At 33.3% G+C, this 24,638-nt stretch overlaps 1 protein-coding gene across 2 annotated transcripts in view; it reads right to left on the reverse strand.

Annotated features, from left to right (window-relative positions):
• Positions 1-14,886: 14,886 nt before the first annotated feature.
• Positions 14,887-24,638, reverse strand: part of LOC149204007 (glutamate--tRNA ligase, cytoplasmic-like) — a 70,888-nt gene continuing 61,136 nt past the window's right edge. The window contains exons 3-4 of one of the 2 annotated variants that reach the window (XM_089394599.1): positions 18,141-18,278; positions 14,887-16,614 (exon numbers count right to left, since the gene is read on the reverse strand). In XM_089394599.1, coding sequence (XP_089250725.1) covers positions 15,470-16,614; positions 18,141-18,195 — 1,200 coding nt within the window. In that variant the 5' untranslated portion in view covers positions 18,196-18,278 and the 3' untranslated portion in view covers positions 14,887-15,469. The other variant, XM_089394600.1, reaches the window with a different exon arrangement.

Genomic DNA, 24,638 nt, shown 5'->3' on the forward strand with positions numbered 1-24,638 from the left:
TCAAACTAGATTAAAATTTGAATTTCTATTTCATCAGAATACTTGGAGGTATTTCACTGAGGTGGCATGGCTCTTGTCACTTAGTTAACTCAGTAAATTCGAGTTGGAGACACTTGAGTTCAATTCTACATGGTTTCTAATTTGTAGCAATCTATTTCAGTTAATTTGAGTTATTGTCAGTTTAACTAGTTCTAACTGATAGAAGAACTAGTGGAGGTCAAGTTGTGGATGTGTAACTTCAACCACACTTAGTGATCAACCATTTAACTGATCAGTCAACCCAAAATAATTGTTGCATGTAGAGAATTTGAGTTACCCAGTTGAGATGGAGATTCCAAGGCAATATACTATTAGTTTTAGCTTATTCCCATGTGTACAAGTGGTGCATGCAGTCATAGATTGACTTAAGGTTATTGCACAATTCGTTGGTGTGAAATTCCTAAAAGATATGGGAAATTTTCCAAGGGAACAACGCAAGGGGAATTGAACCAGTAACTTCACATAAAGGAGTACCTTAACAAATCACCTAATCATTGTCTCTCCAAGATCTCATAAATTAATAAAATCACTTTTACTAATCCCAGTAAAACACAATATATAATTTTCATTTGCAAGTCATAATACTTTGATTTTCCCTATAATTTTTTATAAGATTATTTAAAAAAACAATTTATTCAATTTTTTTTTATTATTATTATTATAAAAAAACCTCAATTCCAAAATAAATTTATTTTTAATTATAAAAATTAAATTAAATTCCAAAATACCTTTACTTTTAATTAAAAAATAAAATTTAAAATTTTTAATATGAAATTGTCAGAAAAAAGTTATTAAACTTTATTTATTAATGAAAAAAAATGTTTTCACTTGCCATGTGATGTTTTGATTTTGCCGTGACCAATTATATTTTTATTTTAATGATTTTGTCAAGAAAATTATTTATTATAATTTTTAATATTTTTATTATTTCTCTTTTAATTTTATAACTTTTTTCTCATATTGTTAGTGTGTCTATAATTTGGAAAAGTAACTTATAGTTTAAGAAATTACTTAAAAATGATGTGCTTACATTATTTATTAACATAATTAAATTTTAATGGTTTTTTAATTGAAATTTCTAATTTGGATTGCCTATCTTTTCAAATTATATTTTTTAAATAGTAGGAAAATACATCAAAACTCAATTGTCATAACTATATTTGATGTCTAGTTTGGTCATGACTTTAAAATTAGATAATAATAAGAATAATAAAAACGAGTAGTAGGGACAACCATTGTTGACTCGTAGTGGTTCATAAGGGGGCATGCTTTCACTCCCACCAAATACATTGGATAATAATAAGAATAATAAAAACTAGTAGGAGGGACAATAGTTGCTGACTTTTATTTGCGAGTGCAAGCTGACTCATCATTATTCAAGGAAAACCCACATTATTCAAGGAAATCCCACAACACATGCAATTACTCGCTAGTGGTTCATAAGGGGCATGCTTTCACTCCCACCAAATACTTAGGTTTTGAGCTGCTCTTATCTAAGCAAAATAGTTTTAGGCATACTCCACACTGTTATTCAAAGAAAACCCACACCACCTAAAATTACCCATAAGTGATTTGTAAGAGAGAGAATTTCACTCACACCAAATGCTTCTAGATCTTAGATAGTTAACATATTTTCTTAAGTCCAAAAAAAAATCGAGCTCTTAATCGAACAAAACAATTTTAAACCTACTCCAACCCAAATATCCTTCTAAACTAATTACACTAACCACTTTTGATTTTATAATTTTTATATTTAATCTAAAACTTTTTTTTTTTTTGAACTTTTATATTTCAGCTATTAAACTTATTTACAATGCATATTTTTATATTTAAGAAAGACTAATAAATTTATAACATATTGTTTTTAAAATATAAAATTTAAATTTAAAAACATTTAATATAAAATTAAAAGAAAATCTCATATCGACTTCTTCACGTGTTAATGTTGACTCAAAAAAGTTAATTATAATTTTTCATGGAGTATTTTGACGTTGATGTAACCAACTCTAGATATTTTAATAAATAATAATTTATGAGAATAATAAATTATTAATTTTTTTTCATATTTTATTTAACTTCTCATTTACTATATTTAACTTGTACTATGTTTGAAAGAAATTCACATTTCTTCTGATTTGTCCATTTGAACAAGGAAAGTGAAAAAGAGACCGAACGGAACATTAAGAATTTATAATTCATGAACCTGATTCTCTTTCAACCTAATTTGAACATTACCAATTTATAATTCATGAACCCGATTCTCTCCAATATCTTTTTGTTTTAGAATTTAAAAGGGTCCTGACCTCTACTCTATTGATCTCTCAAGGCCAAGGGAAGCGAGAGGCAACAAACTCTAGTTTACAAGGTACGCCATTTGGATTATCTATCAGGAAATAATGGTCGAAGTGTCTGCGTTTATCAAGATTTGATTTTTCAATTGTTTTCAGGATGTTGTTTATCTGGTTAGGTTTGGTTTGGCCTTTTAGCAATGCTTCTTAGACCTCTTTCTATGAATACCCTCCTACTTTAGGGTACAGGGTTCGAACTTCTTACCTTTCTGACGGTTCTATTTTCCTTATTCTGCTCTATGCTGGGTAATTCATTTTTGAATTGACATAATATCTCACTCATTGGTATAATGTATTCCGAGCTCCTCCTCCTTCATAGTTCTGATAGTTTAAGCCATAGCAGTTATCGACCATTCTCTTCTATAGTAGGTTTTAATGGCTGAAAGTTAAGACTTACTGACCTATAAGCAGGACATTCATCCTCCGTGGAACGAGTTTAGGTTTAAGCATTGGTACTTTATGATATTTCCAAATGTATGTGAAAGACCTTATGGGTTTGCAAGGCGATGACACATGTAGTCATTTTAGGAGTAAATGGATTCCCATATCTCTTGTTTGAGATGCTGCTTTTATATGAAAGTAGTAGTGGTTGCTTTCTTCATAGTGGATTCGCTTGAAACAGATAGAACAGATATACTAGGTCAGAAACCAGGCTTCAATCTTTGTACAATTTAATCTACCTCGTTGCCAGAAATCTAACTTGCGACAGAATTCATGGGTAGAGGTGATCCCCATCACACTAAAATCTTGATTGGAAGTTTCCACCGTGTTGGTTTTGGAGCATTTTCTTTTTGACAAGAAAATTTTCATTTCATCTCAACGGTAGTTAGGGTTTTGTATTCTTCATCAACTTCAGTAGCTTTCCACTGATCGCAAGGAGAACAAACTCCACCAATCTAACCTTTTTCTCATATTTTATAACAGACGCCTGAATGTTTTCTTTGGTCTTTATCCTCCACTTGATGGTATATTTACAACCCTTCCCATAATATTTGGATTTGGATACTTCTCCTTTCACCTGATGGTATATTTACAACCTTTATCATCATATTTGGATTTGGATACTTCTCCTTTCGACAATATTTATTCTCAATCTTGTCATCCTTCCATTAATTGAAATTCTTGGCCACTACTATACAACATCCTTCAATTCTTGTTGCATCTTTCTAAATTTCAACTGTTGTTGATCTTTCATCTTTGATTTTGGAAGTGCGTACCTTAGAAGGGTACACCTTCCCTTTTATTCTCTTTTATAGGTGAAAAGGGGCATCTCAATTTGCTTCCGAGCCTTTTCAAGCTTCTGCAAACATTCATCCATGTTAATAACATCTCAAATAATTTGGACTCCATACTTCACTGCATCAAAACTTTTTTTCCCTTTATTCTGCTACATTGGCTTGCAACCCATCATTTGAAAGCAATATTATTCAAAAATACAATTAATATTAATAATTACTAATAACAACGCAAAATACGTTATCAAGAACATATATTAGGTTACTAGAACATGTAATGGATTACAGAATACAATGTGATCTCCTGATATTTTAAGGGTTTGCACAGACATTCAATAAGCAATAGAATGTAATGTTCCTAATGAAAAATTAACAGTGATAATCAAGCAAATGCAACAAATTCAACACAATATAAATGTACACATATCAGAGAACCAAAATGAGTTAGAAACATGCCAAGATGGGCGAATTTTATTATATAGATGAAGGAGTACAAAATAGATTGGAGTGAGCACACCTGGGCTTTCTTAGAGCAAGCTACAAGCCCTAGGTGGATGAATATCAACTACCCAAATGATGCAGAAAGCTCCCCAGCAAATCACTACGCAGGCCCTTGAAGAAGTACATTGCTGGCTGAGTTGGGAGCCTTGTTTGACCCCTCAAATCTGCATAGAAAATTTTGCCAAATTATTTTTGAGATCCTTGTCAAAAACTCAGAAAAACACAAAAGGGGTTTTGGCAAATTCTACTGACCATCTGGGACCCAAAATTTCAGTTCTCTCCTCCCCATTGGTTGCCAGATAATTCTGCTATTTGGAGCACCAAAACTTCCCCAAAAATTCTGTAAAATTAGGAGTCAACTCCTTGGCCCCTGACTGTCCAAACCCAAAAATGTTTTGAGCTAATTCTGAGCTCTCAGAATTACCCAAAATTGGTGCTACGCCCTCCTTAGTAGAACTAGAGACTATGTCCCCAGTGGCTCTATGGCTGTATCTGTTGCAAACTCTTTCCTTATTTATTCTCAATCTGCAATAGGAATGGTCTAGGAAATTTTCCCAGATGTAGGGGAGAGGTGTTACATCAAATCCTGACACAAGATAACTGTTACTAAACCCAACCCCACAAAAACGTTGTCCAATGACCCCTTGTGCATGCCCTAGGAAGATAATTTCATTCACTTCAATAGCAGTCATTTCCAGCTCCAAAAATTTCCCCAAAAGTTGAGCTCTCCCTCAAGCAACTCCGTTGATTTTCTCCGGGCAAAATACCCTCGAAAGCTAGCTGAAATGAGTGGTACGATTCCCTACTGCGTCCTCCTTGGAGTACGAATTGGTTGAAGGAATCTCCTAAAATGTGCTGCAATACTCCACAACCCTCTCACCAAAGTAGCAATAGCTTTCCTTCCTAGGGTGGCACTCTAAGTCCACCGAAAGAAGGGTGAATTCTCCCCTTGGAGAACTCTATGCTAAGCAGCACTAGTGACCCAGCTAAACAACTTGAGAAACAAAGTAAATAGATGAGTGAACAAAAGACCCCAATAACTTCTATGCTCTTGCTATTTATATTTCTTGCCTCCTCATGTGGTTCCCTCCATCCAATATTTCAACCTCCTTCCCTTAGCAATTCAATTTTCCTAAGGGGTTTGAATTCCCCTTTTTTGAGTGGCCCCACATCTCACTACCATTTTAATCTTTCATTTTTCTCTAATGTTGGTGACCACCATCTCTCCAAAAATTAAGTGGGGATTCCCACCTACTTTTCCTAAGTTTACATGCCAAAATATTTCCCAACCCCCAATTGCAAAAATAGAAATTCATTTTAGTAAAATTAATTTAATTGGGGACATTACATAGAAGTGTAGAGAATATAAACATCCTATTTTATTAATGTTCTTCGTTGATGCTTTGTGATGTGGCTTGTGGAGATAAATCCTCGTTGAGGAGATTAGTGCCCAGGCATCTAAGTTTTCTTTTAACAGAATTTGTTAGGAAGCATGCTTTTCATACAAATGAATCTTGAAGTTCAGAGTTATTCTCTATAACCAGTAGACTATGCCTTGAATATCTACAGACTCAAAAATTAAAGGGTGAGAGGTTTGAATTCCTGAGCATGTTTGAATTCAAGAAGTCAGAACTAAAACAGAACTGCTTCAAACAATTATGCTTAAAGGGATGTAATAGTACTTTTGATATAAAAAATCCCGAATATAATGAGTTTACTGGTATAAGATAGCAGGTGTGATTGATTGGTGATCCTAATTAAACAAGTCAAGTCAACACATTTATTAATGCTAAAATTTCTTAAAGGCCCTCTTCACTTTCCTGGATTTCTAAGTTTTTTGCCATGCCGCTTTTACTTTGTAGACATTCGTGGTGTCTGCGGGAATCACATTTGGGTTTCATTGGTCTCATGTAGACGTAGAGTAGATAGTTCCGCAAAGTTTTTTATTTTCTTCCATGGCACTGTGGAGAGCAAACGATAGCAGACAAAAAAATCGAGTGATTCATTGATAGAGTAACCTCGGAGGGACAGCGGAAGACTTTATATTCTCCCAAATATTGCCATTTTTGTGCTCTTATATGTATTTTTAAAATTCTATTGCTTATTGTTTTTAATTTAGATAACATCAGTTTTCCATCCAAATTTACAGACTTTCACCACGCTGCAAAATCCATCGGTTGATGGAAACGATGCAGAAAAGCTAAGTTTCAGAGACAAGTCAGTCCAACATGAAATGGTTGTTGAGTTAAAAACTTAAAACTCGAAAGATAGCTAGTGGCGTCAAGATTTGAATGGAGGGAAGCCAGGGGGGAAGCAGCATCGTTAGCGGCCATTTTTGAACAAAATGTAATCAAAAGAGACATAGATTTAGTTTTGACGTATAGATTGGAATTTTAACATATATATATTTTTTTCTTTCTGATTTTTATTAATTAATTTAAAATTTAAAATGATATATAAAATTTATACAAATTTCAACATATATATATATATATATATATATATATATATATAAAATTTTAAATTTAGTTTTTTCTTATTAATCTTAAAATATAGGTACGTATTTTTTAAATTATATTGCTTATTATTTTTAATTTAGTTTTGACTTATAGATTGGAATTTTAACATATATTTTTTTTCTTCTAATTTTTATTAATTAACTTAAAATTTAAAATGATATATAAAATTTATACAAATTATATATATATAATTTTAAATTTAGTTTTTTCTTAATAATCTTAAAATATAAGTGTGTGGGTGTAAACTAATGATGGTTTTTTATGAATGCAAATTTAAAAAACAACAATTTGTTAATTTGAAGAGATAATTAAAAATTAACTTGAATATATGGTAAAAGCACAAAATGTATGAAAATGATTTAGCTTTAATATATATAAAAATATATCAATATATAATTTTATTTACAAAAATTGAGTGAATTTTACTTATAGTTTTTGTTTTTTCATGCAATTATAATACATATATATTATGTTCCTATTGATGTTAACTTTTAGTACTTAAGCAGAGGAATTCTAATAGTGCTTAATATAATTTTTATAAATGATTAAGATCGAAGTAATTGAGGTATGCATTTTAACCGCATTTAACATTTTGATATGTCTAAGTCAAAAATATATTAAAAATATATATTTTGTGTCTATTATTAATTTTATTATATTTTTTAATATTATTTCCGTATCCTGATCCTGGATTTTAAAAAAACTAGCGAATTAAACAAAAAAAAAAAAAAAAAAAAAAAAAAAAAAAAAAAAAAAATTTAGCAAATTTTCAAAAAAACGGATCCAAATGCTGGTAACTTAGATTAAAACAGACCTAATGCCTTCCAAAACATATTTAACATCTAATTTGTTATCATAAGGGTTTGCTTAGGGCTTAAGATAATATAGAAATTAGAAGCCATTAATAAGTCTAATAAAAAACTATAAAAGGAGACCAAATGTCTTCCAATAACATAACATCTCAACTAATCTTTCTTTCTAAAATTACTCGACCTATCTGAGGTAGTGAAATTTTCTGAGGAACTTCTGAGGCAAAGGTTCGGACCTCTTGAGGATAGTTGGATTTTGTTTAGGACAGATCATCTTGTGAGCTTAAACTCGGCCTTAGGTAAGAATTTAAAAAAATTATGCTGTTATCTTTTTTTAATTGACTTGGAGTTGTTAAATCGAAGGCATAGGCTTTGTAACGTTTATATTGAGAAGCCCTTAATAAGTCTATTAAAAAACTATAAAAGGAGACCAAATGCCTTCCAATAACATAACATCTCAACTAATCTTTCTTTCTAAAATTACTCGACCTTTCTAAGGCAAAGGTTGGGACCTCTCGAGGATAGTTGGATTTTGTTTAGGACAGATCATCTTGTGAGCTTAAACTCAGCCTGAGGTAAGCATTTCAAAAATTATTCTGTTACATTTTTTTTTTAATTGACTAGGAGTTGTTAAAGCGAAGGCATAGGCTTTGTCTTATAGTTCTCGACCCTCATAAGAATGCTCACTTAGGTCTGTCCTTGTCTTATTCTAAGGGCTGCAATAGATTTTGGCCATGTTGTATGCTTATGTTTAGCACTGTATTTGTGTAGGTTTGTATACTTACACAAATTAAACTCTGTCCAGAGACGACTTTACGTATTTCTGGGCACAAAAATCATTCAGATTTTAAAGTATTGTTAAGAATGGACAGAGTGATGCAAAGAAAACATAACAACAGAAGAAGGAAACAGACTATAAATATATCAAGAACTGGAATCTTTTTGGTTAATGAAAATGTCTTACAGGCTTCATAGATTTCCTGATGCAAAAATAGTGCTAACCAGCCAAAACTTCCATACCATTCTCCCCGGTTCTTCATTATTTTTATACATTTTTTGGGGTAGTCGTTTCAATTATAAGTTTGTAACTAAGTTCTAATTACTTAATAACTAAAACTGTATTTAACTAACTAATATAAAATTTGTTATATTAAGTCCAAGCAAAATAAAAAATATTAACTTCGACATAACACTTGATATGCGTATACCTTCACATTTGTGATGTCGACTAGGTGCACTTGGCCCACTTACTATGAAGCTGGGCACACAGAATCACCAAATAGATACATAGCGTCATGGTACCATTAACAAGCAAACCCTAGGCAGTTAATTGATATTAGGATGTTGACATGTGGTACTCAAATGTGAATGTGAATGTGAATGATTACTGCAGAGGAGAACGAGAACCTAGGTAGGGTTTACGGCTTCTTTACTTCCGTTGAGTTGTGTAATTATAACAAGTGGTGGTAGAGAGATCTGATATTATTGACTCCTACATGTGTAATACTTCCACCACATAGCTCTGATGACTGGAGCTTCTTGAAGTATCTTTCACGGCTTGTGCCATAATCTGTAATACGGGCTCCAAAAGATCCAGATGTGTCAAGCCAATGAAGACTTGTAAGAGCAGACTATCGACTGTCTGTAACTTGTTGTGTGTCCAGATTCGGAGATTTAAGTGCTGTCAGTCCAGATAGCCTTTGCAAGCCAATATAAGTTTTTTGGGTGAATGACAGGTTCAAACTTTCCAAATTTTGTAAGCCTGCCAAATGCTGGATTCCATTGCTGCCAACTTTAGAATCTGACAAATCCAAGTTCTTTAGAGAAGTAACCCCTCTCAAACATTCCATTTCCTCGTCTCCAACTCTACAAGAATCCAAATTTAAGTTCTCCAAGTATGTCAAACCTTTAAGATGCACTAGGCTAGCATGTGTAATATTTTTATAGGCCATTTTCAAAACCTTTAAATTCTAAAGTCCTTCAAGCTTTTGGCATCCAGGATCAGTTATACAGCATGAATTTATGTTGAGATACGTTAAAGCAACATGGCTTCGAGAAATTTGCAGCTCCTTCAAGTTTGCCAATCCTTTTGCGTCAAGAGCCCATGCACAGTGTATTCTGGAGCCATATACCCAACTGTTCCTTTAACCCTAGTTGGAAGATGGCTTGGTCTTCTGGAAAAATTTCACCAGTCCGAAATATGCTATGTTAGGTCAGAGATTTTCATCCAGAAATATGTTACCAGATCTGATATCTGTGTATAATAAGGACACGAGAATGTTGATGCAAATATGCAAAACTTCGTGCTGTGCCTGTTATTATCTGGAAACATGCTTCCCAATTCAGAAAAATATCTCTATCCTAAATAAATGCGTGTCAAGGCTCCTGTTCGGCATATATGTATTGTGATCTCCAAACTCAGACAATTTGTGCCCCTGATGGTTGTTACTTATTTCATTATGAGATAGCTCAACATATTCTGAAACAAATTTCTTCTTTTTCCTTCCCTTGTATAAATATTCAATCTCCCCTGACCATTCTTTTGGACCTCCAAATAACTGTGTAGGAGAATGAGGAGACCCAGTATTAGCATCTTTCACCTCTGGCTTGGTCTGTAATACAACATAACCTGGCTTCTCAAAATTTGTGAACTTTGCATCATACAAGCCATTAGCCTTACCATTGTTTCCAGCAGAATGGTCTGTTACTTTACTTCCATTTGCTGTAGGCAACTCCTAGAAATTTCTTGGCTTCCTCTTTATCTGTATTTGTGGGGAAACATTAGCATGTTTCTTTGCTTTAATAGAGAGTTGTTGCATTGCAGATTGTACCCTAAATAGGTTTTTGAGTGAGGTAGAGTTGAGCAGGTCCAATATATCACCTTGATCACGACGGGGAATTGAACCAGTAACTTCACATAAAAGAGTACCTTAACAAATCACCTAATCATTGTCTATCCAAGATCTCATAAATTAATAAAATCACTTTATTAATCCCAGTAAAACACAATATATAACTTTCATTTGCAAGTCATAACACTTTGATGTCGCTATAATTTTTTATAAAATTATTTAAAAAAACAATTTATTCAATTATTATTATTATTATTATTATTATAAAAAAACCTCAATTCCAAAATAGATTTATTTTTAATTAAAAAATTTAAATTAAATTCCAAAATACCTTTACTTTTAATTAAAAATAAAATTTAAAATTTTTAATATGAAATTGTCGGAAAAAAGTTATTAAAATTTATTTATTAATGAAAAAAGATGTTTTCACTTGCCATGTGATGTTTTGATTTTGCCGTGACCAATTATATTTTTATTTTAATGATTTTATCAAGAAAATTATTTATTATAATTTTTAATATTTTTATTATTTCTCTTTTAATTTTATAATTTTTTTCTCATATTGTTAGTGTGTCTATAATTTGGAAAAGTAACTTATAGTTTAATAAATTACTTAAAAATGGTGTGCTTACATTATTTATTAACATAATTAAATTTTAATGGTTTTTTAATTGAAATTTCTAATTTGGATTGCCTATCTTTTCAAATTATATTTTTTAAATAGTAGGAAAATACATCAAAACTCAATTGTCATAACCATATTTGATGTCTAGTTTGGCCTTGACTTTAAAATTGGATAATAGTAAGAATAATAAAAACGAGTAGTAGGGACAACCATTGCTGACTCGTAGTGGTTCATAAGGGGGCATGCTTTCACTCGCACCAAATACTTTGGATAATAATAAGAATAACGGTTGTTGACTCGTAGTGGTTCATAAGGGGCATGCTTTCACTCCCACCAAATACTTTGAATAATAATAAGAATAATAAAAACTAGTAGGAGGGACAACAGTTGCTGACTCTTATTTGTGAGTGCAAGCTGACTCATCATTATTCAAGGAAAACCCACAACACATGCAATTACTCACTAGTGGTTCATAAGGGGGCATGCTTTCACTCCCACCAAATACTTAGGTTTTGAGCCGCTCTTAGCTAAGCAAAATAATTTTAGGCATACTCCACACTGTTATTCAAAGAAAACCCACACCACCTAAAATTACCCATAAGTGGTTCGTAAGAGAGAGAATTTCACTCACACCAAATGCTTCTAGATCTTAGATAGTTAGCCTATTTTCTTAAGTCCAAAAAAAATCGAGCTCTTAACCAAACAAAACAATTTTAAACCTGCTCCAACCCAAATACCCTTCTAAACTAATTACACTAACCACTTTTAATTTTATAATTTTTATATTTAATCTAAAACTTTTTTTTTTTGAACTTTTATATTTCAGCTATTAAACTTATTTACAATGCATATTTTTATATTTAAGAAAGACTAATAAATTTATAACATATTGTTTTTAAAATATAAAATTTAAATTTAAAAATATTTAATATAAAATTAAAAGAAAATCTCATATCGACTTCTTCATGTGTTAGTGTTGACTCAAAAAAGTTAATTATAATTTTTCATGGAGTATTTTGACGTTGATGTAACCAACTCTAGATATTTTAATAAATAATAATTTATGAGAATAATAAATTATTAATTTTTTTCATATTTTATTTAACTTCTCATTTACTATATTCAACTTGTACTATGTTTGATAGAAATTCGCATTTCTTCTGATTTGTCCATTTGAATAAGGAAAGTGAAAAAGAGACCGAATGGAACATTAACAATTTATAATTCATGAACCCGATTCTCTTCCAACCTAATTCAAACATTAATAATTTATAATTCATGAACCCGATTCTCTCCAATATTTATTTGTTTTAGAATTTAAAAGGGTCTTGGCCTCTACTCTATTGATCTCTCAAGGCCAAGGGAAGTATGAGGCAACAAACTCTAGTTTACAAGGTACACCATTTGGATTATCTATCAGGAAATAATGGTCAGAGTGTCTGCATTTATCAAGATTTGATTTTTCAATTGTTTTCAGGATGTTGTTTATCTAGTTAGGTTTGGCTTGGCCTTTTAGCAATACTTATTAGACCTCTTTCTGTGAATACCCTCCTACTTTAGAGTACAGGGTTCGAACTTCTTACCCTTCTGATGGTTCTGTTTTCCCTATTCTGCTCTATGATGGGTAATTCATTTTTGAATTGACATAATATCTCACTCATTGGTATAATGTAGTCTGAGCTCCTCCTCCTTCATAGTTCTGATAGTTTAAGCCATAGCAGTTATCGACCATTCTCTTCTATAGTAGGATTTAATAGTTGAAAGTTAAAACTTACTGACCTATAAGCAGGACATTCATCCTCCGTGGAACGAGTTTAGGTTTAAGCATTGTGGTACTTTATGATCTTTCCAAATGTATGTGAAAGACCTTATGGGTTTGCAAGGCGATGACACATGTGGTCATTTTAGGAATAAATGCATTCCCATATCTCCTGTTTGAGATGTTGTTTTTATATGAAAGTAGTAGTGGTTGCTTTCTTCATAGTGGATTCGCTTGAAATAGATAGAACAGATATACTAGGTCAGAAACCAGGCTTCAATCTTTGTACAATTTAATCTACCTCGTTGCCAGAAATCCAACTTGCGACAGAATTCATGGGTGGAGGTGATCACCATCACACTAAAATCTTGATTGGAAGTTTCCACCGTGTTGGTTTTTGGAGCATTTTCTTTTGACAAGAAAATTTTCATTTCATCTCAGCGGCAGTTAGGGTTTTGTATCCTTCATCAACTTCAGTAGCTTTCCATTGATCGCAAGGAGAACAAACTCCACCAATCTAACCTTTTTCTCATCTTTTACAACAGATGCCTGAATGTTTTCTTTGGTCTTTATCCTCCACTTGATGGTATATTTACAACCCTTAAAAATTAAAAGAGAAATAATAAAAATATAATAAATAATTTTCTTGATAAAATCATTAAAATAAAAATATAATTGGTCACGGCAAAATCAAAACATCACATGGCAAGTTAAAACATTTTTTTCATTAATAAATAAAGTTAAATAACTTTTTTCCAACAATTTCATATTAAAAATTTTAAATTTTATTTTTTAATTGAAAGTAAAGGTATTTTGGAATTTAATTTAATTTTTTTAATTAAAAATAAATCTATTTTGGAATTGAGGTTTTTTTTATAATAATAATAAAAAAAAAATTGAATAAATTGTTTTTTTAAATAATTTTATAAAAAATTATAGCGAAAATCAAAGTATTATGAGTTGCAAATGAAAATCATATATTGTGTTTTATTGGCATTAATAAAGTGATTTTATTAATTTATGAGATCTTGGATAGACAATGATTAGGTGATTCGTTAAGGTACTCCTTTATGTGAAGTTACTAGTTCAATTCCCCATTGTGATCGAGGTGATATATTGGACATGATGAGCCCCAGTCTCCCCCAACTCTCAAATCATCAATAGACTCCGATCTGACATTCACATTAAGGTGCAAGAAACAATTTAATATTCACTCTTAGTATGAAAAATCAATTTGATGACAATCTTTACTCACTATGCAAAGAATGAACTAGACACAAAAATGGTTGGGTGAATTCCATTTTGTACACAAATTGCTCAGCACAAACGATTTCTTTACAGCATGAACACTAAACTACCTCTTCCATTATGTCATGAAAATTTACCAAAAAAAACTTCCATGCTACCTCTGCTATGTATATTTAGTCAACAATATGAAAGCTATATGGTTAATACAACACTTTGTCACTTTGTCAAATCAAGTGTAGGACAGATGCCTAATATCATGCATCATACAAATTGGAAGAAAATGGCACAAATAAGATTGCAAATTGTTGTAGAGTTCAACCAAAGTGTCCAGATTCAGAATTCAATCTAAGTTACAAAATACAAGCTGTGCAACTCTCTTAGCTCAAGCTAAGAAATAATAAAACTACACTCTCTAGGGCCCTTGGAGACAAAATAGTCACACAACCTTAACCAAAATAATAGATACTATTCTTTCAATAAATTACAGTTAGTATGACAAAATCCAACTCTTAATGTGTTTGACACCAATTATGCCTTAGTCAAGAGAATGGCCCTTTCAAGACAGCTAGCTCTCTACCACTGTAAAGCAACTATAAAAATTTAGTACTACTCAATTTGCATTTCAGACATTGTTAAACACAGTCAATCAAGAGGAAGGCCTTTTCAAGACAGACTGCTTTCTACCTTCAAGACAGACTGGATTGAGAACATCAAGAAAATTATCAGTTTCCTCGAGTTGCAAAATATAAGTCAAGCAATCTGAGAATAGTTGAAGTTCATAAAAAATATAATAACACAAAGAAAACATTCACATATCCAGAAAATTAAAAAAATTGCATACAGAAGAGAGTAAAAAGCCTAAAATTTTCATCAAATTCATTTTAATACAACAATTCTTGTGTGAAAGGCAGGTAAAAACCACTGCTGCTACAGCTTTACAGCTGTGGAAAATAAGCAAGAAGAAAAAAAATCTATTAAGTAAACAAATGGTAAAAAGTACCTTCTTTTTAGTAATTAAATGATCAAGCTCAACAGGAGACAGATTCACCAGCTCAGATATATTTGGAAGCTAGGTAAGCTTTAACTTTGTTGTTTTGATGGAGCCTTCAAGATGCATCACTCCATTAAGATGTATAATGGTGCCATTCTTGTCCTTTTCAACATGTTGTATGATGGCATTGCCCCAATCCATCAGTGTTACCTCTTCGCCTTCTGAGACAGCAGTTGCATCAGCACCATCCAACCAGATTTCTTTTGTGTAAGTAGTTGCTTTTTTCCCAGCTCCTTCATACTTTTTATGTCGGGGTGCAATTCTAACAAAAGGTTCTTCAGGCCCATTTGTTAAGCACAAAAGCATGTGACCTTCTTGAAAAACAGCAGTGTGTCTTGGACATATAGGATCAATAATTTTCTTATTCATTGTCCAAAGCTTGTCCCACTCCATAAGGTTGAGATTTTTCGATGCTCCCTGAAGCAATGGCAGAAAACAAATTTATAAATGTTTAACCAATTCCAGGAGATAAGATAGAGTGAGTCAATCAGAAACTGATAACAGGAAGAGGCAAAATAGAACAATCCTATAGAGAATAAACTGCTTCAAGGCCTCCAGAGTCAAGCCTCTTCGTATTATTCCTTGCACTGTTGGGAACCGAGGGTCATCCCAGCCCTCTACTTTACCGTTATCAACAAACCATTGTAACTTTCGCTTGCTCAAAAGTGTGTAAACAAAATTTAAACGACTAAAATCCCATAAATGGACCTTGCACAAACCCATATCCTGTAAGACTTGATAGTACTGTTCATTGCGATCATGGTATTCACTTGAACGAAGAGCATGTGTCACACCCTCAATACTATCAACATATGGGCATGCAAAGTCATACGTTGGATAAACTTTGTACTTGGACCCAACACGATGATGAGATGTAGGATTGCATCTATAATAAACAGGATCCCTAAGTGACTTATTTGCAGCCTGCATATCCATCTTCCCTCTAAGACAGCATTGCTTGCCCCTCTCAGACCCAGCAACCATTTCTTTCCACAAAGCCATATTTTGCTCCATGCTATTATTCCTATTCACTGACTCAATTCCATCCATTCTCTCCTTCTGCATCTGCTCTCGGGGTGTGTCATCTACATAGGACTTTCCCTCAGATATTAGTTTCTCAGCCGTCTCCATTAACTGCAGAAAATAATCTGAAGTATATGTGGGTCCTTCTCCTTTGATACCGAGTGTATCCAAATCATTTAGAATATTCTCAACAAATTCATTACTCTCTTTAGCGCCAAGGTTCGTGTCATCAAAGCGTATGATTAAGCACCCTTTATACCTCTGAGCAAAGTATTGGTTTAAAAGAGCAGCCTTTGCATGCCCAATATGGAGATAACCACTTGGCTCAGGAGGGAAACGTGTACACATGTTTCCCATTTCAGCATCTGGCAGATCAATGTCAAAGGAACCCTCTGCTTTTTCTATTTCGTTGTTTTCACCTTTGATCCCAGTACCATCATTCTCTTTCTTATTCACCAACCCTGGCTTGCCAATTCCTCGTCTTCCTACATATTTTTGAATTACTTCACTCAGTACTGGATATTCTGACAATATTGAATTGTACCACCGGACTAGATTCTGAAACTTCTTTGATTTACGGATACTTTCCCATCTTTGCCCAGTGCCTCAGAACAAGAGAAGCCAAAAGTTTCATGATACATCTATCGTTATGGATTTGTCTCTGCCTCGTAGTAAAACAAAAATATGTATATATAGATGAGCCTATATGCAATTGATGGGTATTAAATTCACATAACTTGTAAGAGAGCAAGAGATACAAACTAGTCCTGCGTGTGAAACGCCCTATGTATATGACCAACATGTGCATCAACTAATGATGAACTCATAAAAATAGATGCCTACAAATATATAAATGACCACTAATAAATAGCATACCTGCTAGACTAGACCAAACTGCTATATCAGCTACAGATAAACTATACCTAACCACAAAGGTCCGTAGTGACAGATAATTATCCACATAAGTACAAGATTTTTCAAATTCATCTCCAGCTGAAAAGACATTGGCGTATTCCAACCATTCATCAATCTGGGATGATATCATACATTGATAAAATCAATTTCTACTATTGCTTAAAAAATACGTAGGAAGCACTCAGACACTCATAACATTGATTTTTAACATTGTTGCAACAAATATATAGAAAGAACTTAGCCAAATGAATATGCATATATATATATATATATAGCCCCAAGGGGTAAACTTGACCTGTTAATTATATTTCTGTACATCTCAATTCCAGAAAATTCACTTCAATAACCACTGTGGAATGTAATTAGCTAATCCCTAGATAAAAGGACAATGTATAAATAAGAAATAGTGAAAATTGAATTATGAACAATCAAATCTTTCTAAAGGGAGTAATAATTTTATTGGCTTAGGTTGCAACCAAGAAGGACTAGAAGTACAGTTTTCAATGTGCAAGGATGTACAACTAGACAAGGAAATGCTAAACAAGAGGAACTAGTCAAAATGTTAAGCAGTAGTCACAAAAAATGGAGTCTGAGAAAACTAATAGGATAAAAAAATTCATTAAATATAGAAATGGCAAAGAGAATCACCTGAGCTGTCGTGAATGCATCACGGTCGTAAAAGTCAGGGACACTTGCAATGTGGCCAAGGTATCTTAATAATATTCCAGTTCCATGAAATTCTTCTTTGTAACAAGCACACAAGTAATCTTATGAACTCAAGTAATTCCATGTGCAACAGTAAAACCCCTCATTGCAATATTGAGCATCTCAGGCTCATTCACTTCTGTAATCCAGTCTCTTTAGAGCCCTTGGCTCATAAAACATAAAATGGTCATAAAGTTCAATCAAATAGGAGAAGATCTGAAAGAACTGTATATATAACTAGTAAGAAACATATCCCTGCTTCAGAACCTTTTTAATTTTCAAAAACACTTCAGTGAAGTCTTATATTGTCCATGAATACTTATGCTAAAATGCAGCCTCCAGCTTAAATATAAAACAAGTATGGTAACCAAGGAATCATAGTTTAGAATAGATGTTAGTAACACGATAACATAATTGTAAAAGAATCATGCATATATGCAAACACAGCAAAAGATACAAAAGTATAATTCTCAAAACATAAGAAAACATAATATAAACTATAGGAGCATACCCAGAAGGAAAGGAGAATGTTGGTGGTGACCCCGAAGGAAGCTTGGGATCAGCATTTATCGATATACCCGCAATTGCTGCTGTAGCAAAGATGGAAAGGGGTGGAGCTTCTTCTGCATATGCCAAAGCCACCTCCATTCTATATGCACAAGATCATATACTCATTGTCATTCCCACAAGAGTTAAAGAAATGAAATAAGATGTCAATATTGCAAAACAAAAGACCAAAAAAGTAAGGAATATGCAGTGTTTCAAAATTCATAGGCAACAAAAATCTCGGCACCAGATATGAAGCTCAAATCTCCCTCTTTGTTCTGCAAGAAGGATATGTTTTCAATAAGTTTTGCAACAGCAAAATACTTCATAAAAATGTAAGTTCCAGGGCATGGATTTGGTCAAGCATCATATTTCTTATATGGCATCATGTCATTCATCAAATATCCTTCCATTATTATATAAGTGGCTAATGCGAATAGTCAAATGGGGTTATCTCAGGTGGTTAGGTAGAATGTTTGTTATCTCCCCTACCTAGGTTCAATTCCCCGTGAGTGACACGATGATGAGAAATATTATTGTAATGGCTATGTGCCTATGAATATTGTTGTATTGACCCTTACTCTCACCCTCAGACTGAGAGAGAGGATGATTTCCCTAGATAAAATGGTAGCTAATGCAAATAACATAAAACCACCACAACAGAGTGCAACCTTGCACAAGAAATGAGCAGCAAAAATCTATCCCAGAGCAATTCTGAGTGTGACAAGTGTAGACAGGTAGGACATGCTGATGCATCAGCGATCTGTTGTAGATGTGTAGGTTAAATAATAGTTGACGCAATCAAAGTTGATAATAGGTTGGAGTGCATCATGCCAGAGTGGTCAGGAGCAGTTGTCCTCAACGCAACAAAGAAAACAAATTGAAAATCGACCTATAGTATGTTCTCTACAGTGGTATTAGATTTGTTTGAAGCATGATAAGCATAGTGCAAAGATCTAAGTCTCATTGGTGGTTGTGATCAGCAGGTAGCAGAGCATTGTTCCTCTTGAGACAAATACCACTCTTGAGTAATCATCCCCCATAACATTATTATAGGGCACCCTAAGTTCCTTATGGTAGTTTAACCATCTAAACCCTAACCTTAATACTACATTGGTCACTTATCATTAACATTTATAGTGACCATATTACATAAACATCTATTCTCGTGTTATACTTTAACACTCACCAAATTCAGTAATATAGTCATACTTGATGAAACTTCCATGGATGACCTTCACTATGCTATTTGAAGCACTTGCATTACCAAAAGTTGTTTCTTAAAACCCTAAATAATTTTTGTACTCCATCACCATCCTTGATTTACTAACGAAATATTAAAGTGCAATCATTCAAAATTATTCAATAAGACCGTTTCTAAATAGGGAAAAGAAACAACCATGCACTTATGGAAGATAGAAGATTCAAAGGTTCAGAAGAAGTCAACAAAAATAACACCACAGCTAGAGTCACATATTTTTATTAATCCTTTCAATATTAACATAATTTCTTCGACAAGACATCCTCCAAAACCTTAAAAACTAAAAACAAATAGTCAACAAAGCCAAGTAGGACTACATCAAATGAAAATCAACGAAGGTATTAAGGACTCATTAAAGCTACCAGGTGGCAAACAAGCAAGTATAGAGTCCAAATATTCAATTTGAAGAAAACTCAATCTTTGTTCAACCCGGGTCGATTTGGCCAATATATTAACTTCGTAATTTACAGTTGGGATTTTCCTACAAGATATATCCTAGCCATATCAGTGTAAGATACATATCCTTGACATATTAATGCAATATACATATCCTAGTCATATCTAAGATGTATCCTAGCCATATCCAATCCGCATTCAATTTTGTATCTGTGTCGAATATGGGATATACTGTCCCCAAGACCCTGCAAAGACATATCCAATAACTTAGGATGGAATTCAATGCATGTGTCTCAATAATTTGACTACTGCAATCATGTTGCAAATGAAATTTTTCTCATCAACATAGGGATAAAGAGAGCACACATATTTATAAACATGTGCATTGTAATGTTAATGTTGAATATTATAACATGTGACCAAAGTGTAAAATGTAATATGTAAAAGGTGGGTGGTTAAACCACCATAACCACAAAAGGATGCCATAAATATGAGATGAGAAATGATATACCTTGAGTGCGAGAGATGTAACATTAATGTAGCATAACACTCTTAATGTATATTGAATGAGTATGCAATCCCCAAAAACGACAAGGTATCAAAGCAACTCGATTCAAGTGGAACTAGAACCAAAGCGCAGAGAACCAAGATGTGCACAAGAAGTTGTGTTAGGAAAGTCCCAACTTCAAAACGAATAAAGAAGACAAGCCGATATGCAAAGGCAAGATGGTTTTTCTTTAAAAAATAAGTCGTAAATATATTAAACTTTTGAAGGCGGTAAAACTTCGAAATTTTAAATCCATATAATAAAAGATCTTGAAGCCTCTCAATGTTGAACAGGCAACAAAAACATGGGTGTTTTGGAATTTGGAACCACATATGAAGTCATCAGTTTTGAAGGTTTGGAGGCATAGCAAAAAAAAGTAAAAGTACAAAATTTACAGATTGACACATGCATAACATTAGTTTTCAGCTTGTGGAAGGACAATTGAGAACATGAAAAGAACATCAGATTATAAATAGTCGAGAACAAGAACAATGCAGAGAGGGGTCACCCTTGGGGCCAACATAGTAATGCATCAAAAATTCGTAGAGACCCAAACTGAAAGCTAAGAATAGATGATTTGATACCCAAATTGCAAACTCAACAAAAGCATACAAAAATGCTAAACAATCAAAGTTTATTATGCTCACAACTATTAGGGCACAAACACATCCATCCACATGTTTGTTTTTGGGGTGATTTCAAATCACCAAATGTTAGTACCTTGGCAGTACTTCATGGACATATAGACCTTGGTTAGAGTACTAACATGAGGTTGTTATTCTAAACTGAGGAGCTTGTCACCTAATTAGATGTGAACCTTGTTGTCACCTAAAGTGTACACCTAAGGCACAACGTTCAAGGTAGGGACTGTCACTCTGAACCCTGCCCTCTTCATTCTAGCTATCTCCTAGGCAAGCTAAGGGGGACAGTCCCTATAGGTGGAAAGCGAAAGGGAAACTTTATTGAAAATCAACAAGTTCTAGGAGATGCAACTACTCATCAATGTAACTTGATTAAAATTAGGTGCCAAACCTGATTACTGAGCAATGTGAGATATATATGATTAGATTATTTATAAGACACTTGAATTATGAAAGAAATGATAGACTGGTGCCTTAATGCTTAAATTGCAAATTAGAAACACCTACAAGTGAAATGTCAAGTTAGCACCAAAAAACAATGAGCAGTGAATTATTAGCGAACAATGACACTATCAACAATCACACCAGTGCAAATATAAATCACTCGCAATCCCAATTGTCAATGATCAAAATGCAAGATCTAATGGGAAATGCAAATCTTAGCTAGTCAACTAATTTAACAAGCTACCTTTTAAGGGAAACAAGTCTAGCCTCAAAGTGTCAATGGTAATCCTAGTTGAATCAATAGGGATCTTTACATGCAAGATGCTTTTTTATGAGCAGTAAAGAGAGCAATCTTTGGACTAGCAACAAAATTCAATTATGTATTTGAAATGAAACCAAGTTTGCCTATGAATGAAATAGTGCCGAGGCCTAGATGCCAATGACGCTCTTTGGTTTTCTTAGACAGATAGGAATAGCACTTAAACGAGATAGCTTACATGGAGCAGAAACACTTTTAAATTAGTAACAAATTTTGAACGAGTGTTTTAAAGGAGACCAAGTATTATTATAAGTAAAGAACTAATTTTCAATGGTCTGTTGTCAAGATTTTAATACCACAGATTACAAGGTCTTTTCTTAGAGATAGGCAAATGAGTTTTAATTTATTTAAGAACTCAGTCCACGCAATTTCAAAGAAATACTTTAGAATTTTATTTTGATTATTGTGTAGTACGCTTAGTGTTTTAAGGTTTATTTTTTAGGATTAAGATCTGCAAATGAAGCTTTCAGTTCAGACTTACTTGACCGAGTTCCTTTGATGGTTGGTGTGCCAATGCAAGCACCAGATCCAGTTGTTTTCAGGCCACCAATGAGTTCTGGAAAAATCCTTTAAAGAACCAAATATGCTACCTTTACACATACCCAAATTGTCAGTCTTAAAAAGAGGTCTGATCACTGTAGGTTGAAATTTTCCGGCAAAACAAAAGATTAATCCTTTAAAGGACTCCTCATTGAGTTTGAGTTTCCCAACAGAATAAAGAATTACTTTTATCACCAGAATTAGAATGAGAGGAACTCCTTTGACAGAAGAAAGAGTTCTTCGAACTCAAGAAGCTTGATGATTATGCATTCAATTTATCATTTGCAGCCAAACCTAAAGGGGACTCCTAGGCCTTGCAAATGACCAGATCTGGAAGAGTTTAGCTACAAGCCTTACCAAATGGTAAAAAAATATTGAGAATGAGTCTGCAAGAAACCAGGGGTAACCTAAAGATTAGAAGTGCCAAATACAATCCCTAAAAAAAAAATGCTCTAAGAACCCTACAGCAAATTATATGTAGTGAAGATTTTAGAGGCCAAAGGGCCTGCGACTTCCTTGAAGCAAATGGTCAAAAAGCCTGCAACCAAAAACAATTCAGATAGTAAACCCCTTAAATATTATGAGATAAGGTCTTTCCAAAAAGCCAAAGTTTAACGTTAAAACAAATTATATATCAACGTATAAGCCCTCTGAGTGCCTGCGACTTCCTTGACAAGCCTTAATAGGCTACAGTTATGGTAATTGAGGCCCAATAGGTTTGCGGTTAAGCTTAGAAGGGCTAGAGAAACAAGCGATTTAGCCAATCAAAATTTCAAATCAAACTTTAAGCTCCAAAATCTCTATGTACCCTACCAAACTGAAACTCCAATCAGATTTAAAAATGAGAAAAAAATCACAAATGAAATTAAAGATTGGAACTCCTGCAAAATCGAATCTTGAAGTGGAAAAAGTGGGTATCAAACCCTTGCGGCTGAGGCAAATAGGCCCTTAAAGTATGCAATGTCTGGCCTTTAAACTCTAGCCGTGAGGCTGGGTGAAGGCTAAGCCCATCCTCCTACTCGAGGGAGGTAAACAAATGCACGTGCAGATCAAAAAATACATTGCTCCCTTTTACATTTGCTACATGAATATATTTAAATATTAAATAAAAAATCTTAAAAAAAACATTTACAAATATTTACCAAGCTTAAGAGACATAGTAAAATATTTACAAGTTTAAAATAATAAATTTCAAATATTATTATTTACAAAAATTTAAAATGAAATATTTCAAATATTATTTGCAGAGTATGAAATATTAAAAAAAAAAAGTATTTACAATTTACAATTAAAAGATAAATAATTTACAAATAATGTACAAATAGTTTACAAAGCTTGATCCGCAGGGTATGAAGACACCTCCGCCCTTAGCTCAAGTTGTTATCTCTTACAATGTCAGATATTCAAATAAAAGCAAATGAAAATAGATTGGAAAAAAATTTAAATGGATGATCTTTAAGTTGTTATCTCTTACAATGTCAGATATTCAAATAAAAGCAAATGAAAATAAGGGATAAATTTTTAAATGGATGATCTTTAATAGAGTGAGAGGAAAGAAAAACCCTTTCACAATGTTCTTATGATCAATCCTTGAAATGTCCCAACATGGTTTCTTTAACCCTCACGCTCAAGAGTGGGATGATTTAGCCAAAAACTTCCCTGCAGCTAAGTTACTGGAAACGTCAGGCTAACCTCCCCGAAACGTCATTCATCCGGAAACTAGTACGAAACGCATAAAAAACGGCACAAAAAAATATTGTTAGCGTTTTAGAATTTGTTGGCATCCGAAAATGTTTTTAGGGCATTTTTCATAAAAAGCATCTTTTTCCGATCATTTTTAATACATTTCAGATTTTACCAAAACTAATCCGACCAAAACAAGAACGTATTGGGATTTTTCAATGGCCGCCAAGAACGGTTTTCACATTTTATATTTGATTTTCATTGTGCTTTTCATGAGGTTGTTTTCCCATTTTATAACCTTTACCTAGTCAGCATTTGTCATTTTCCTAGAGTGGTCATTTTCATTTGCATTTATCATTTTGGATTGACTGTGGAGTGACCCAACCCACGAGCGACTATGAGTCTTGACATTGTGAGCGAGCTGCCGAGCCTTTAGCCCAGGAGCCACTAAGTCTTGACATTGTGAGCGAGTCGTCGAGCCCTCAACCAGCGAGCGAGTAGTGTGGACTCTGGAGCCTTCAACCCGCCAACCGAATCTGTCACTCAGCCACTGTGGGAGCTTGAGTCGATCCTGAGAGCCGAGCGGAATAGTGTAAGTGTTCACTATTCAAGGCTCATTTTAATTTTTGGCA

Source organism: Pinus tabuliformis, chromosome 1_2 (genome assembly GCF_031772625.1).
Source record: "Pinus tabuliformis cultivar Carrire ecotype Pingquan chromosome 1_2, CPIR1, whole genome shotgun sequence".
Taxonomy (NCBI): domain Eukaryota; kingdom Viridiplantae; phylum Streptophyta; class Pinopsida; order Pinales; family Pinaceae; genus Pinus; species Pinus tabuliformis.